We start from the raw sequence: 11,550 nt of genomic DNA on the forward strand, positions 1-11,550 counted from the left end.
ACTGGAACTCAATGGTGTCTGACTTCTGGGGCACTTTTTTGAGTCTAGTGATAGTCACCGGCTGGTCCAGGGAATATAAAAGATGCAATTCCTTGCCTGACCAGGCAGTGGCACAGCGGGTAGAGCATTGGACTGGGACGCAGAGGACCCAGATTCTAAACTCCAAGGTTGCCGGCTTGAGCGCACATGGTCTCTGGCTTGAGCGTGGGATCATAGACATGATCCCATGGTCGCTGGCTTGAGCTCAAAGGTCTCTGGCTTGAAGCCCAAGGTTACTGGCTTGAGCCCAAGTTCGCTGGCTTAAGCAAGGGGTCACTGGCTCAGCTGGAGCCTCCCACCCCTGTAAAGGCACATATGAGAAAGCAATCAATGAACAACTAAGCTGCTGCAATGAAGAATTGATGCTTCTCATCTCTCTCTCTGTCTGTCCTTATCTGTCCTTCTCTCTGTCTCTCTCTCTGTCTCTCTCTGTCTCTCTCTCTCTCTCTCTCTCTCTCACACACACACACACACACACACACACACACACACACACACACACACACACGATGCAATTCCCCACCTCCCTGCACCCCCTAGTGGACAAAATAAGAAAAACTCATTACTGTACCTGAGCCCGTAAGTTGTCAAAGCCCTGGGGTGTTTGCTTTGAATGAATCTTTGTCCATCTAAGGACCCCAATTCTGCACCTCAGTTTCTCCCTCTGAAGTTTGGAGGGTACTGGTTACTTGGTCGCATTGGTATCCAAGCTCAGGAAGCAAGAAAAGAGAGTACAGGATGTTGATCTTTGAAGAACACTAAGGTGTGAAGGAAGCATCCCTGGGTTCTAGGTACAGCGTGTGACATTGGACAACCCTTTCTCTCCTTAGGACTCATGTTTGCCTTCTGGAGTAAGATAGTCTTGGTCCTTAACCTTAACTAAATATTTAACATGTCAGACATCTCTGAGCATTTTTCCATGTATTCCCCATTTCACAGATGAGGAAAATGAGGCTCATTGGCTCCATGTAAGAGGGTTAACAGTAGAACTGGAATTCATATTGGGCCCCCCAGCCAGGCTGCCCTCCTAGATAAAGCTTTCTGACTCCCAGATGGCTTGGGCCAGCCAAGACGGGAAATTAATCAGCCCTCTGGACGTCCTTGCAGGTTGCTAGGATACTGGGCGTTACCAAGGAGATGCAGACCCTAATGGGAGTCCGCTGGGGCATGGAGCTGCTCACCCTCCCCCATGGCCGGCAGCTACGACTAGACCTGCTGGAAAGGTAAGGCAAACCCACCCCTCGCACCACAAAGTCTCTCCCCTAGCCTGGGTTCTGGCCACGCCCTCCACCCCACTGACTAATTGCAACTTGTTGTTATCAGGTCCCAAGCAATTCTGGTTTCCCAAACACCGAGTCTTTTAGGGACTCACCTTTGCATCCTCTTGACCAATCACAGTCCATGAATTTCGGCCCCGCCCATCAGCTCTCTCACTCTGGCCGTGCACCTTAATCTAATTGACCCTTTACAACCTCCCAGTTAGGGCTCTCCACCCCCTGGTGCCAAACCACAAGTGGGGACGGGAACCCTCGCCGCCACCCTGGTTTCTTGGTCCTGCCCCTCTGACCTGGCCTCTCTGATAGGTTCCATACCATGTCCATCATGCTGGCTGTGGACATCCTGGGCTGCACAGGCTCTGCTGAGGAGCGGGCAGCACTTCTGCATAAGACCATCCAGCTGGCGGCCGAGCTCCGGGGGACCATGGGCAACATGTTCAGCTTCGCTGCGGTCATGGGTGCGCTGGATATGGCCCAGGTACTGAGGGGCCCACGCAGAATGGGTGTGCGTAGGCTGTCTCGAAGAGCCCCGAATGCGTTTCTTTGGGATGGCTGTGTATTGTTTCAGGAAGAACTTTGTGACTTTCTCAGCAGCACTGGTGAAAGGGCAACGGGAAGAGCTGAGTTCTCTTAAGTGCTGACCTGCTCTGACACCAGGTCCTTCCCCTTCTGTAGGCCTCAGTTTCCCCATCTGTAAAATGAATGAGGTGCATTATAGGAGTATAAAGAATAAATGGGTATCGTTTGTACACGAGATGCTAGTGCTACACTAAGTATTTTACGAGCACTGATTTCTCAAGACTGGTGAAGTAGATGTTTTTACTGTCCCCATTTTACTTATGGAGAAATTGAACCAGAGTAGTGATTGCCTAAGGTCACACAGTCAGAGGCTGAAAAAAGTGGGGATTCAACAAGTGTTGGGCTCTAATTTCAGAGGCCAGACCTCATCCACACTACACTTCCTCTCCTGTGTCTAGGAAATAGTAATCACAGGACCCTAAAGGCCGTGGTTCAACTCCCAGCTCTGCCACTTATTTTTGAAATGACCTTGGGCAAGTCATTCCCCTCTCTGAGCCTTAGTTCTCTCATCTGTTAAATGGGTTTTTGCAAGGGCTTCAGGAGGAAGTGTGAAAAGAAGTCAGTTAGCACTGCCCCTGATACATGAGTGAGTGGTCATTAATAATTATTATCCCACATCTGGGTGTCCACTCAGCAGAGGGGCATGCAGCCCTCGCAGGCCCCTTTCCTGGCTGGTTGCTCACAGTCTGGTTCCCCCAGATTGCCCGGCTGGAGCAGACTTGGATGACCCTGCGGCAGCGACACACGGAGGGTGCCATACTCTATGAGAAGAAGCTCAAGCCATTTCTCAAGAGCCTCAATGAGGGCAAAGGTACCTCCCCGATGTTGCTGTGTGACCTTGCACAGGCTTCAGCCCTCTCTGGGCCAGCAGAAGCTTTCCCAGTCATTGTGGATGACAATGAGAACTTCACAGCTCTGTGCAAGTACTCTCGCATTCACTCTGCACCTGACAACTTTGTAAGACACGTCCAGGCTCGGCCCTAGGGGCCATGCCAAGGGTGCGGTGGGTCTAGCTGAAGGAATCTGAAAGGAAAGGTCTGTCCCAGAGTCAGCAGCCCTGGGGGCTTTCTGGCACCTCAGACAGGCCTCACCCCTTCTCCTTCTGCATCTCAGTTTCTGGGACCACAGTGGGCAGCGGGGTCCTCCAGGTTCTCTAAGAGCCTGCTGTCTCCCTCCCTGCAGAAGGCCCGCCGCTGAGCAACACCACGTTTCCTCACATACTGCCACTCATCACTCTGCTGGAGTGTGACACAGCCCCGGCTGAAGGCCCTGAGCCCTGGGGCAGCACGGAGCATGGCATGGAGGTGGTGCTGGCCCACCTGGAGGCTGCCCGCACAGTGGCACATCATGGAGGCCTGTATCACACCAACGCCGAGGTCAAGCTGCAGGGTGAGTCACTGGTCTTTCGGGCCTGGGCCTCTCTCCACTCCCCTTGCTCTCCTCTTATCTCTGAACATCCATTCCCATTTCTCCACCCCTCTTTCCTGCGCTGTCTCCCTGACTCATATTCTCATCCTTTTCCTTCCTCACTCATCAGTTCAGTAAGCAATGGTTAGTGGCCGGTGCCAGGTGGACACGGATGATTCAAAGAGTGTCATCGTTGTATGTCTTAGCTTCTGTGAGCCTCAGTGTTCTCTTCTGTGAAGTGGGTATCCTAATAGACCTGCTTTACAAAGTACTCAGCCTGGGGTCTGAAACGGACCTGCCCTGCTTATCAGGAGCTTTTAGTCTGGTCAAAAGGTAGAACTCTCTCGTGAAAGGCACAGAGAGAAAGTGGCTTTAGACAATCCATCTTTTACTGCTCTCCGCATTATTTAAGCCAGGGGTTGGGAACCTATGGCTCGCGAGCCAGATGTGGCTCTTTTGATGGCTGCATCTGGCTTGCAGACAAATCTTTAATAAAAAAAATAATGTTGCCTGATCAGGCGGTGGCGCAATGGATAGAGCGTCAGACTGGGATACGAAAGACCCAGGTTCGAGACCCCGAGGTCGCCAGCTTGAGCGTGGGCTCATCTGGCTTGAGCAAAGATTCACCAGCTTGGACCCAAGGTCGCTGGCTCAAGCAAGGGGTTACTCAGTCTGCTGAAGGCCCGCGGTCAAAGCACATATGAGAAAGCAATCAATGAACAACTAAGGTGTTGCAATGCGTAACGAAAAACTAATGATTGATGCTTCTCATCTCTCCATTCCTGTCTGTCCCTGTCTATCCCTCACTTTGACGCTCTCTCTGTCTCTGTAAAAAAAAATAAAATAAAAAAATAATAATGTTAAAAATATACTGCCTCCTTGCCCTGGCCGGTTGGCTCAGTGGTAGAGCGTAGGAGTCCTGGTTTGATTCCCGCCCAGGGCACACAGGAGAAGCGCCCATCTGCTTCTCCACCCCTCCCCCTCTCCTTCTTCTCTGTCTCTCTCTTCCCCTCACACAGCCAAGGCTCCATTGGAGCAAAGTTGGCCCGGGCGCTGAGGATGGCTCCATGACCTCTGCCTCAGGCGCTAGAATGGCCCTGGTTGCAACAGAGCAACGCCCCAGATGGGCAGAACATCGCCCTCTGGTGGGCATGCCGGGTAGATCCCAGTCGGGCACATGCGGGAGTCTGTCTGACTGCCTCCTTGTTTCCAACTTCAGAAAAATACAATAAATAAATAAATAAATAAAACATTCTCATGTATTACAATCCATTCATTTCCTACCACTCATGTTCATGGTTGCAGATGGCTGGAGCCAATCACAGCTGTCCTCCAGGACAACACCAAATTTTTATTGGATAATGCATAACGTACACGAGTCGTTGTATTGCTCTCATGGAATTACATTTTAAAATATGTGGCGTTCATGGCTCTCTCAGCCAAAAAGTTTCCCAACCTCTGATTTAAGCCATAAAAGTTTATTGTAGAGAAGTTGGAAATTAAAGCTGAGCAAAAGCAAGGTAAAAAAAAATCACTCCTAGTTACCCAGAGGTAAATGCTGTTAGCATTCTGGTGTATATTTTTTCCTGACTTCTTCTTCTTCAGAAAGAAAAAATATTTAAGATTTTATTTATTGATTTTAGAGAGAGAGAGAAAGAGAGAAAGTCAGGGGGAGGAGTAGGAAACATCAGCTTGTAGTTGCTTCTCACATGTGCCTGGACCAGGGCAAGCCCAGGGATTCAAACAGGTGGCCTCAGCATTCCTGGTCTAATGCTTTATCCACTGTGCCAACACAGGTCAGACGAGAAAAAAGAATATTTTTTAATTGACTTACAAATATATATATACTTTTCTTAAGGAAAATGTTGGTATTTATAGAAAAATACAAGAAAGAAAAGATAAATAACCCAAGCCCTTCCCCCTCCCCCATTTAGCATTAATATTTTATCTTCTAGTCATTTTAAAATTAAATGTTACAAATGGGAGGGCAAACACTAGGTATTAAACTGTGTGGCCATGTCCATCAGTAAACATTGTTGAATCTCAGACAGCGGTGGGGGGAGGTGTCCCTCGGAGTGGGGCCCTGAGGGATGTTGTGGCTCCGCGGGAGCTGCAGCCCCCCAGCTGGACGAGGGGGCCCTAACCCCTGTGCTTCGTCCTGCAGGGTTCCAGGCCCGGCCCGAGCTCCTGGAGGTATTCAGCACTGAGTTCCAGATGCGCCTCCTCTGGGGCAGCCAGGGCGCCAGCAGCAGCCAGGCCCAGCGCTATGAGAAGTTTGACAAGGTTCTCACCGCCCTGTCCCACAAACTGGAGCCTGCCGTCCGCTCCAGCGAGCTGTGACCCCCGTGGACCCTGCCCCTCTGCAGCTGCGGGCAGCATCAGGGACAGAGGGGCACAGACCTTTCCCCAGAGCACCCCAGGGACACTGTGATCAGCCCAGGAATGTTCTGGGCTCAACGCCAGGATCCCCCTCGCACCTCCAGGGTACTGCGTGGACTCTGGGCTCTGTCCCACAGGCTACATGCTCCCCAGGTCCCCCTTTAAGAGGAACCGGAATCCCGGATCCGCCCTCCAGCTTCGGCCTCTTGCCTTCCTGCTGAGGTGCCCTGTGTTGGAGCCCTGGGAGGCTCCTTGCGCCTCCGCACGCTGCTCCAGGCACCTGCTCCCACTAACACCGAGGCCTCCACTGGCTGTAAATAGTCTTTCTGTTCTGTAAATAGATGTACAGAAGCCATGTTCTTTCTTTCATATAATAAACTTTTATGACTCTTCTGTCTCTCAGGGGGCCCTGGGGTAGAAGGAAGTATCTTTTCTCACGTGAAAGGGGGAAAATCATTGAACAAATACTTATTTAGCACCTGGGACATCAGATTGTACCAGGAGCCAGAGTTACTGCCAGTACTAAAACCCAGTCCCTGTCCTAGAGGAGCTCATAGCCAGTGGGCGAGATAATCAGCCAACGCCAACCAGTGGCAGAAATACTGACCTGCCAACCTCCTACCCCATCCCCTGTGCCTGGGAAGCCACAGCAAGGGTTCCCACAAATGTACCACCAAGGATCCCAGATACTTGGGGTGGAAGGACTTTTTGAAATACAGGATTCTACCTCCCCTTTGGAAAACCAGGAACTGCCACCTGGGTCACAGCAGCAGAACAAGGAAGGCTGGAACCTGGGTGTCCCAACCTGGAGTTCCTGTGTCTCCTCAATAGTGGGAACTGCTAACTTCTTTTTGGTTTTTGAAACTTGACCCCAAAAGTCGTGTGTGTGTGTGTGTGTGTGTGTGTGTGTGTGTGTGTGTGTACACTGTGGAGCAGGGAATCTGAAAAGGGACATGAACACAGTTGTCTTGATTCTATAGGTGGGGGAGGCAGGCAGTGTGGCCCAACACAATTCTAGGCCAGGCCAGAAGTCTGGGGAGCCTATTCACTGAATTTGAAATGTCTGGGGTCCTTTCCCTTCTGAATCCTTTGACTGAGAGGCACTGGGTAAACCCAGTGCGTTAGGTCTTTTGGTGGCAGCCAGACTTGGGTTTGGTTCTACTGTTTACTAGTTGAGTAACCTTGGATATGAGGTTTAACTTTTCAGGTCCCAATTTCCACCTCAGTAAAATGGGGCAATGACAGAATCAATCTCTTAAGATCGCTGTTGAAGCATTTAGTGCATAGATGAGGAACCACTATGTTGTTTTTTTGTTGGTGGTTTTTTTTTTGTATTTTTCCGAAGCTGGAAACAGAGGCAGTCAGACAGACTCCCGCATGTGCCCAACCGGGATCCACCCGGCACGCCCACCAGGGGGCGATGCTCTGCCCATCCGGGGCATCGCTCTGCCGCAATCAGAGCCATTCTAGCGCCTGAGGCAGAGGCCACAGAGCCATCCTCAGCGCCCAGGCAAACTTTGCTCCAATGGAGCCTTGGCTGCGTGAGGGGAAGAGAGAGACAGAGAGAAAGGAGAGGGGGAGGGGTGGAGAAGCAAATGGGCGCTTCTCCTGTGTGCCCTGGCCGAGAATCAAACCAACCGGCCAGGCCCGGAACCACTATGTTTTATACATAATGGATTGTCAACAATCATTACTTTGAGTCCAAACACTGTATGCGCCTGTGCCTCATTGGAATACCACCATTTCTTTTACGACAGGTAGTTATCGTAGTATAAGATATGTAAGGCACCTAACGCTAATGGAACACAGTCGGTGCTCACCGAAACTTATTATTGAATGCTCTAAAAGAAAAAAAGCTTTCAAAGGTGCTATGCAAGGTGCCGCGCAAGTTTTCGCTATAATTGTTACATCACCCTTGTGGTCATAATCTTTTATTATTCTTTTGGAGCTACTGTGATGGTCCCCTAGTTACCGTGGCCAAGGAAACGCGGTCCGCCGTCCCGGATTGGACAGTTCGCGGGCTCCCCCTGGAGGCCATATTCCGGTTCTGCTGCTGGACGACGGGGCGGACCTTTGAAAGGGGCGCGAGGGGAGCCGGGAGTTGTAGGCAATGGCGGTGGCTGCCGCGGAGCGATGCACGCCGGGAGCTGTAGTTCTAGGGAGAGGCGGTTGGTCGCCCCAGACCCAGCTCGGGCCTCACCTGCATGGCGGCTGAGACGCGTGGCTGCCGGCCCTGGGGCTCGCTTCTCTTCGGGCTGCTCGGGCTGGTCTCCGCCGCGGCCGCTGTCTGGGACCTGACTTCGCTGCGCTGCAACTTCGGCTCCTTCTGCGAATGTGATTTCCAGCCCGACTTCCAAGGTGAGGAACGAAGCGGGGGGCAGACCCGAGAGCCCACGGACTCCAGCGTTGCGCCGGCACCGGCCCTGGAGGGTAGAACCGAGGGGTGGAACCCCCGGACTTCTGGACGACCAGGGCCGGAAGTGGGCCTGGAGCGAGGGAGCCTGAGAGCCTGGGGCACGGGACTTGGGGCGGGAGTTTGGGGATGCTTGCTTGGGTTCTAGGCAGAGCCCGGCGAGGACGGAGAGAGGCCTTTGATCGTGGAGCTTGGGGAAGGTTTGCGTCTGCACCGTGGGATGGCTGTCGAGGGAGAAGCCTCCCTGGGGGAATGGCTGAGGGTTCTGGGGTAGACCCTGGTGACTCGCACCCAGTTAGGACTGAACGCAGTTCAGAGGGAGGCCTGGTGGGGCCGCTGCCGAGCGGAATCAGACCCGAGGGTGACTCCTGCAGCCGGAGACGCCGAGGGCCCTACTCGCTTTGCTTTTCGCAGACGTCTTGTGAAAACATCCCAGACCACAGGGATCCCTTCGACCAGGTTCCAGACATCACTTCCCCCTCGGCCCTCTTCCGTGGCGGGGGCGTGCCTCAGCTCTGACACTTTCCTCCTTGTGGCTCTAGGACTGGAGTGTGACCTGGCTCAGCACCTGGCAGGCCAGCACTTGGCCAGGGCGCTGGTGGTGAAGGCACTGAAGGCCTTTGTGCAGGACCCCGCCCCCACTAAGCCGCTGGTCCTCTCCCTGCACGGCTGGACGGGCACTGGGAAGTCCTATGTCAGCTCCCTGTTGGCGCACTACCTCTTTCGGGGCGGCCTCCACAGCCCTCATGTGCACCACTTTTCCCCAGTCATCCACTTCCCCCATCCCGGCCACATGGAGCACTACAAGGTAGGCTGGTTGCATCCTGGACCATCATTCCCCTTCATGACAGGGGCCACAGACTAGGGAGTGAGTGAGTCCTGAACCCAGAGAGGGGAATTCACTTGCTACAGGGCACACTGCCGTTGGAGCCAGCCCTCAGGACCCATCCTGAGCAGAGCTTGGGGGGATGGTGCCATTCTACCTGGCAGGGAGTTCTTGCTTTAATTCACTGGGTTGGGAGGGCGGGAATTAATGGTACCTTTCTGCCAAGATAGTTGTGAAGGACATGAGATTATATATTACAGGTATTAATTATTCAGCACTTTTCTCTGTAAAACTCTTAGCCATAATTTGAGGCTCGGAGTAAGTACTTTCCAGGCTGGTCTGTTTTAACTGTCAAAACTGCGAGAAAGTTCACGGGGCAGGAAGGAACCTTCCCCTTTTATAGGAAGTAGCAGGTGTCAGGCCTGGGTTTGAGTCCCTGGACTCCTGCTGACTTGCTGTTTGAGCCTAGATAAGTCTCTGCCCCTCTCTGGGCCACAGTTTTGCTCTCAGCCCCACTAAAGGATTGGTGCTCTCTGTGGGACCATATCTAACTGGGAAGGGGGTTCGTTCTTGTCTTGGGAAGAAATCGGGCTGGGAGAGCACCCCAGGCTCTCAAGCTCCTGCCTCTCTCCTGCAGAAGGATCTTAAGAGCTGGGTCCAGGGAAACCTCACTGTTTGCAGCCGCTCCCTCTTCCTCTTTGATGAGATGGACAAGCTGGCCCCAGGCCTGATGGAGGTCCTGCAGCCTTTCCTGGGCTCCTCCTGGGTTGTGTACGGGACCAACTATCGCAAAGCCATCTTCATCTTCATCAGGTGGGGTGCAGCTGTGCAGTGGGCATAGTGACGGGGACACTCGGAGGTCTCGGCTACCCCGTCTTGGCCTGTGGTCCCACAGCAGAGTACCTGGGCCCATTCAGGCTTTCCCAAAGCCCCTCAACCTCTCGATGGTAACACTGTCTCTCAAGATGGTTGACTTCCCCTTTGATAATTTCAAAGCCCATTCCGGGCTCAGTTGTTTTGGTCTTCGCCATTTCTTTGTGGAAGCCCTGCTGGGTGGAGAATTTTCCCTTTCGTGGCCAGGACACAGGCCTGGGAGAAGCAAAGCTAGGGGTCTAGGACCACCTCTAGAAGTTCTCGCTGCTTCCTCAGCGAGTTACTTCTCACTGAGCTCCCATCCCCTCTCTGAACAGCAGGGCCAAAGGAGTGCCCCATTGTCCTGGAGGCTGGGTGAGGGGCAGGCAGTTAAGGGACTCGAAAATGTTTTGTAAACTAAAGTGCACGGCACCTAGAGGTGAATTTCCAGGGGTTCTAGTTGTGGACACAGTCTCTGGAGGGGAAGTGGGCCCTTTGGAGTGTTTCCAGTGGATTTGCTCCTGCAGGCACTGAGCTGGGTCCCGTTAAGGTTGTGTTAGGTAGCCCACGGGAAGCAGAGCTAAATCCTGCCCCCTCTGTCTGAGCCGTGGCCTGGGTCTCCATGGTTTTAGCAACACTGGTGGCGAACAGATCAACCAGGTGGTGCTGGAGGCGTGGCGCAGCCGCCGGGACCGTGAGGACATCGGCCTGCAGGAGCTTGAGCCGGTCATCTCCCAAGCTGTGCTGGACAACCCACACCGTGAGTTTGGCTCAGGAGCCCCGCCCCGGGTGGCTTCAGCAAGCTGGGGCTTCTCACCCAGGTCCAGCGGGCCAGGAGCTGATGCTCTGCCCACTGACCCAGTACTTCCTGGCCATCACACAACCTCCCTTTGCCATTCGCCCGAAGGTGGCTGAGACCAACATGCCCACACTGGCCTCTGAGGGTGAAGTCCAGCTTCTTTTCCCATCGTCCCTTCCTGCAGATGGCTTCTGGCGCTCAGGCATCATGGAGGAGCATCTCCTGGACGCCCTGGTGCCCTTTCTACCGCTCCAGAGGCACCACGTGCGACACTGCGTGCTCAACGAGCTGGCCCAGCTGGGCCTGGAGCCCCGGGAGGAGGTCATCCAGGCTGTGTTGGACAACACCGTCTTCTTCCCTGAGGATGAGCAGCTCTTTTCCTCCAATGGCTGCAAGACTGTGACTTCCCGAATTGCCTTCTTCCTCTGACTCTACGGGGGCATCCTTGCCCTCTACCTGGCCCGCTGTGCAGAAAAGCCCTGGGGCTTCTGCCAGAGGCACCCTTGTCCTGAGCCTCCTGCAGAGTGGGACCCAGAGCGCGGATTGAAGATGAGAAGCGTTGGCTAGGTCATGGGACAGGGCCAGGGTGGGCCCTGGCCTCCTAACTGGTCTGAAGGCATCTTGGCTTTGCTTCTTTCCCCAGGACAAACTGTTGGTCACCCCAGAACCTCAATGAGCCTCCTTAAACTGTGAGTTGCAACTCAGGGACTGTGGCTCCTGGCTGCCCCATTCCTCCCTCCCCAGTCTCTTACCCGTGGCCCTTGTGCTGCCACCATGTCCCACACCCTGTGTCCCAGTGCTGTAAAGCCAGGTTGAGACTTTTCTATCTCTACAAATGGAGGGGCTCAAGGTGCCACTTGGGCCTCGTTTTTAAAGTTTTTAATTTTGTCAAAGAGAAATACAATAAACTTATACGACCAGAGGAATGTTGGCTGTGGTTTCTAATTGCTGAGTATGAACATGGTAGAATATTTCCCAT

At 53.3% G+C, this 11,550-nt stretch overlaps 2 protein-coding genes across 6 annotated transcripts in view; both read left to right on the forward strand.

Moving 5' to 3' along the window:
* SH2D3C (SH2 domain containing 3C) overlaps nt 1-6,106 on the forward strand; it is a 34,871-nt gene extending 28,765 nt beyond the window's left edge. For 3 of the 4 annotated variants that reach the window (XM_066367081.1, XM_066367080.1, XM_066367082.1), the window contains 5 exons: nt 1,147-1,262; nt 1,623-1,794; nt 2,595-2,706; nt 3,078-3,284; nt 5,467-6,105. In XM_066367081.1, coding sequence (XP_066223178.1) covers nt 1,147-1,262; nt 1,623-1,794; nt 2,595-2,706; nt 3,078-3,284; nt 5,467-5,642 — 783 coding nt within the window. In that variant the 3' untranslated portion in view covers nt 5,643-6,105. Of the gene's footprint in view, nt 1-1,146; nt 1,263-1,622; nt 1,795-2,594; nt 2,707-3,077; nt 3,285-5,466 lie in introns of all 4 variants that reach the window. The other variant, XM_066367079.1, reaches the window with a different exon arrangement.
* A 1,701-nt stretch (nt 6,107-7,807) lies between these two features.
* TOR2A (torsin family 2 member A) lies at nt 7,808-11,488 on the forward strand. Of its 2 annotated transcripts, XM_066367094.1 has the most exons (5): nt 7,811-8,039; nt 8,637-8,902; nt 9,558-9,733; nt 10,405-10,532; nt 10,756-11,482. In XM_066367094.1, the coding sequence occupies exons 1-5, from the start codon at nt 7,886-7,888 to the stop codon at nt 10,998-11,000; spliced, it is 969 nt and encodes a 322-aa protein (XP_066223191.1). In that variant the 5' UTR covers nt 7,811-7,885; the 3' UTR covers nt 11,001-11,482. The 2 variants fall into 2 exon arrangements, with proteins under 2 accessions (XP_066223192.1, XP_066223191.1); XM_066367095.1 differs by lacking the exon at nt 10,405-10,532 and having other exon boundaries at nt 7,808-8,039; nt 10,756-11,488.
* Nucleotides 11,489-11,550: the final 62 nt, after the last annotated feature.

This window comes from Saccopteryx leptura, chromosome 2, assembly GCF_036850995.1.
Source record: "Saccopteryx leptura isolate mSacLep1 chromosome 2, mSacLep1_pri_phased_curated, whole genome shotgun sequence".
NCBI classification, from domain to species: domain Eukaryota; kingdom Metazoa; phylum Chordata; class Mammalia; order Chiroptera; family Emballonuridae; genus Saccopteryx; species Saccopteryx leptura.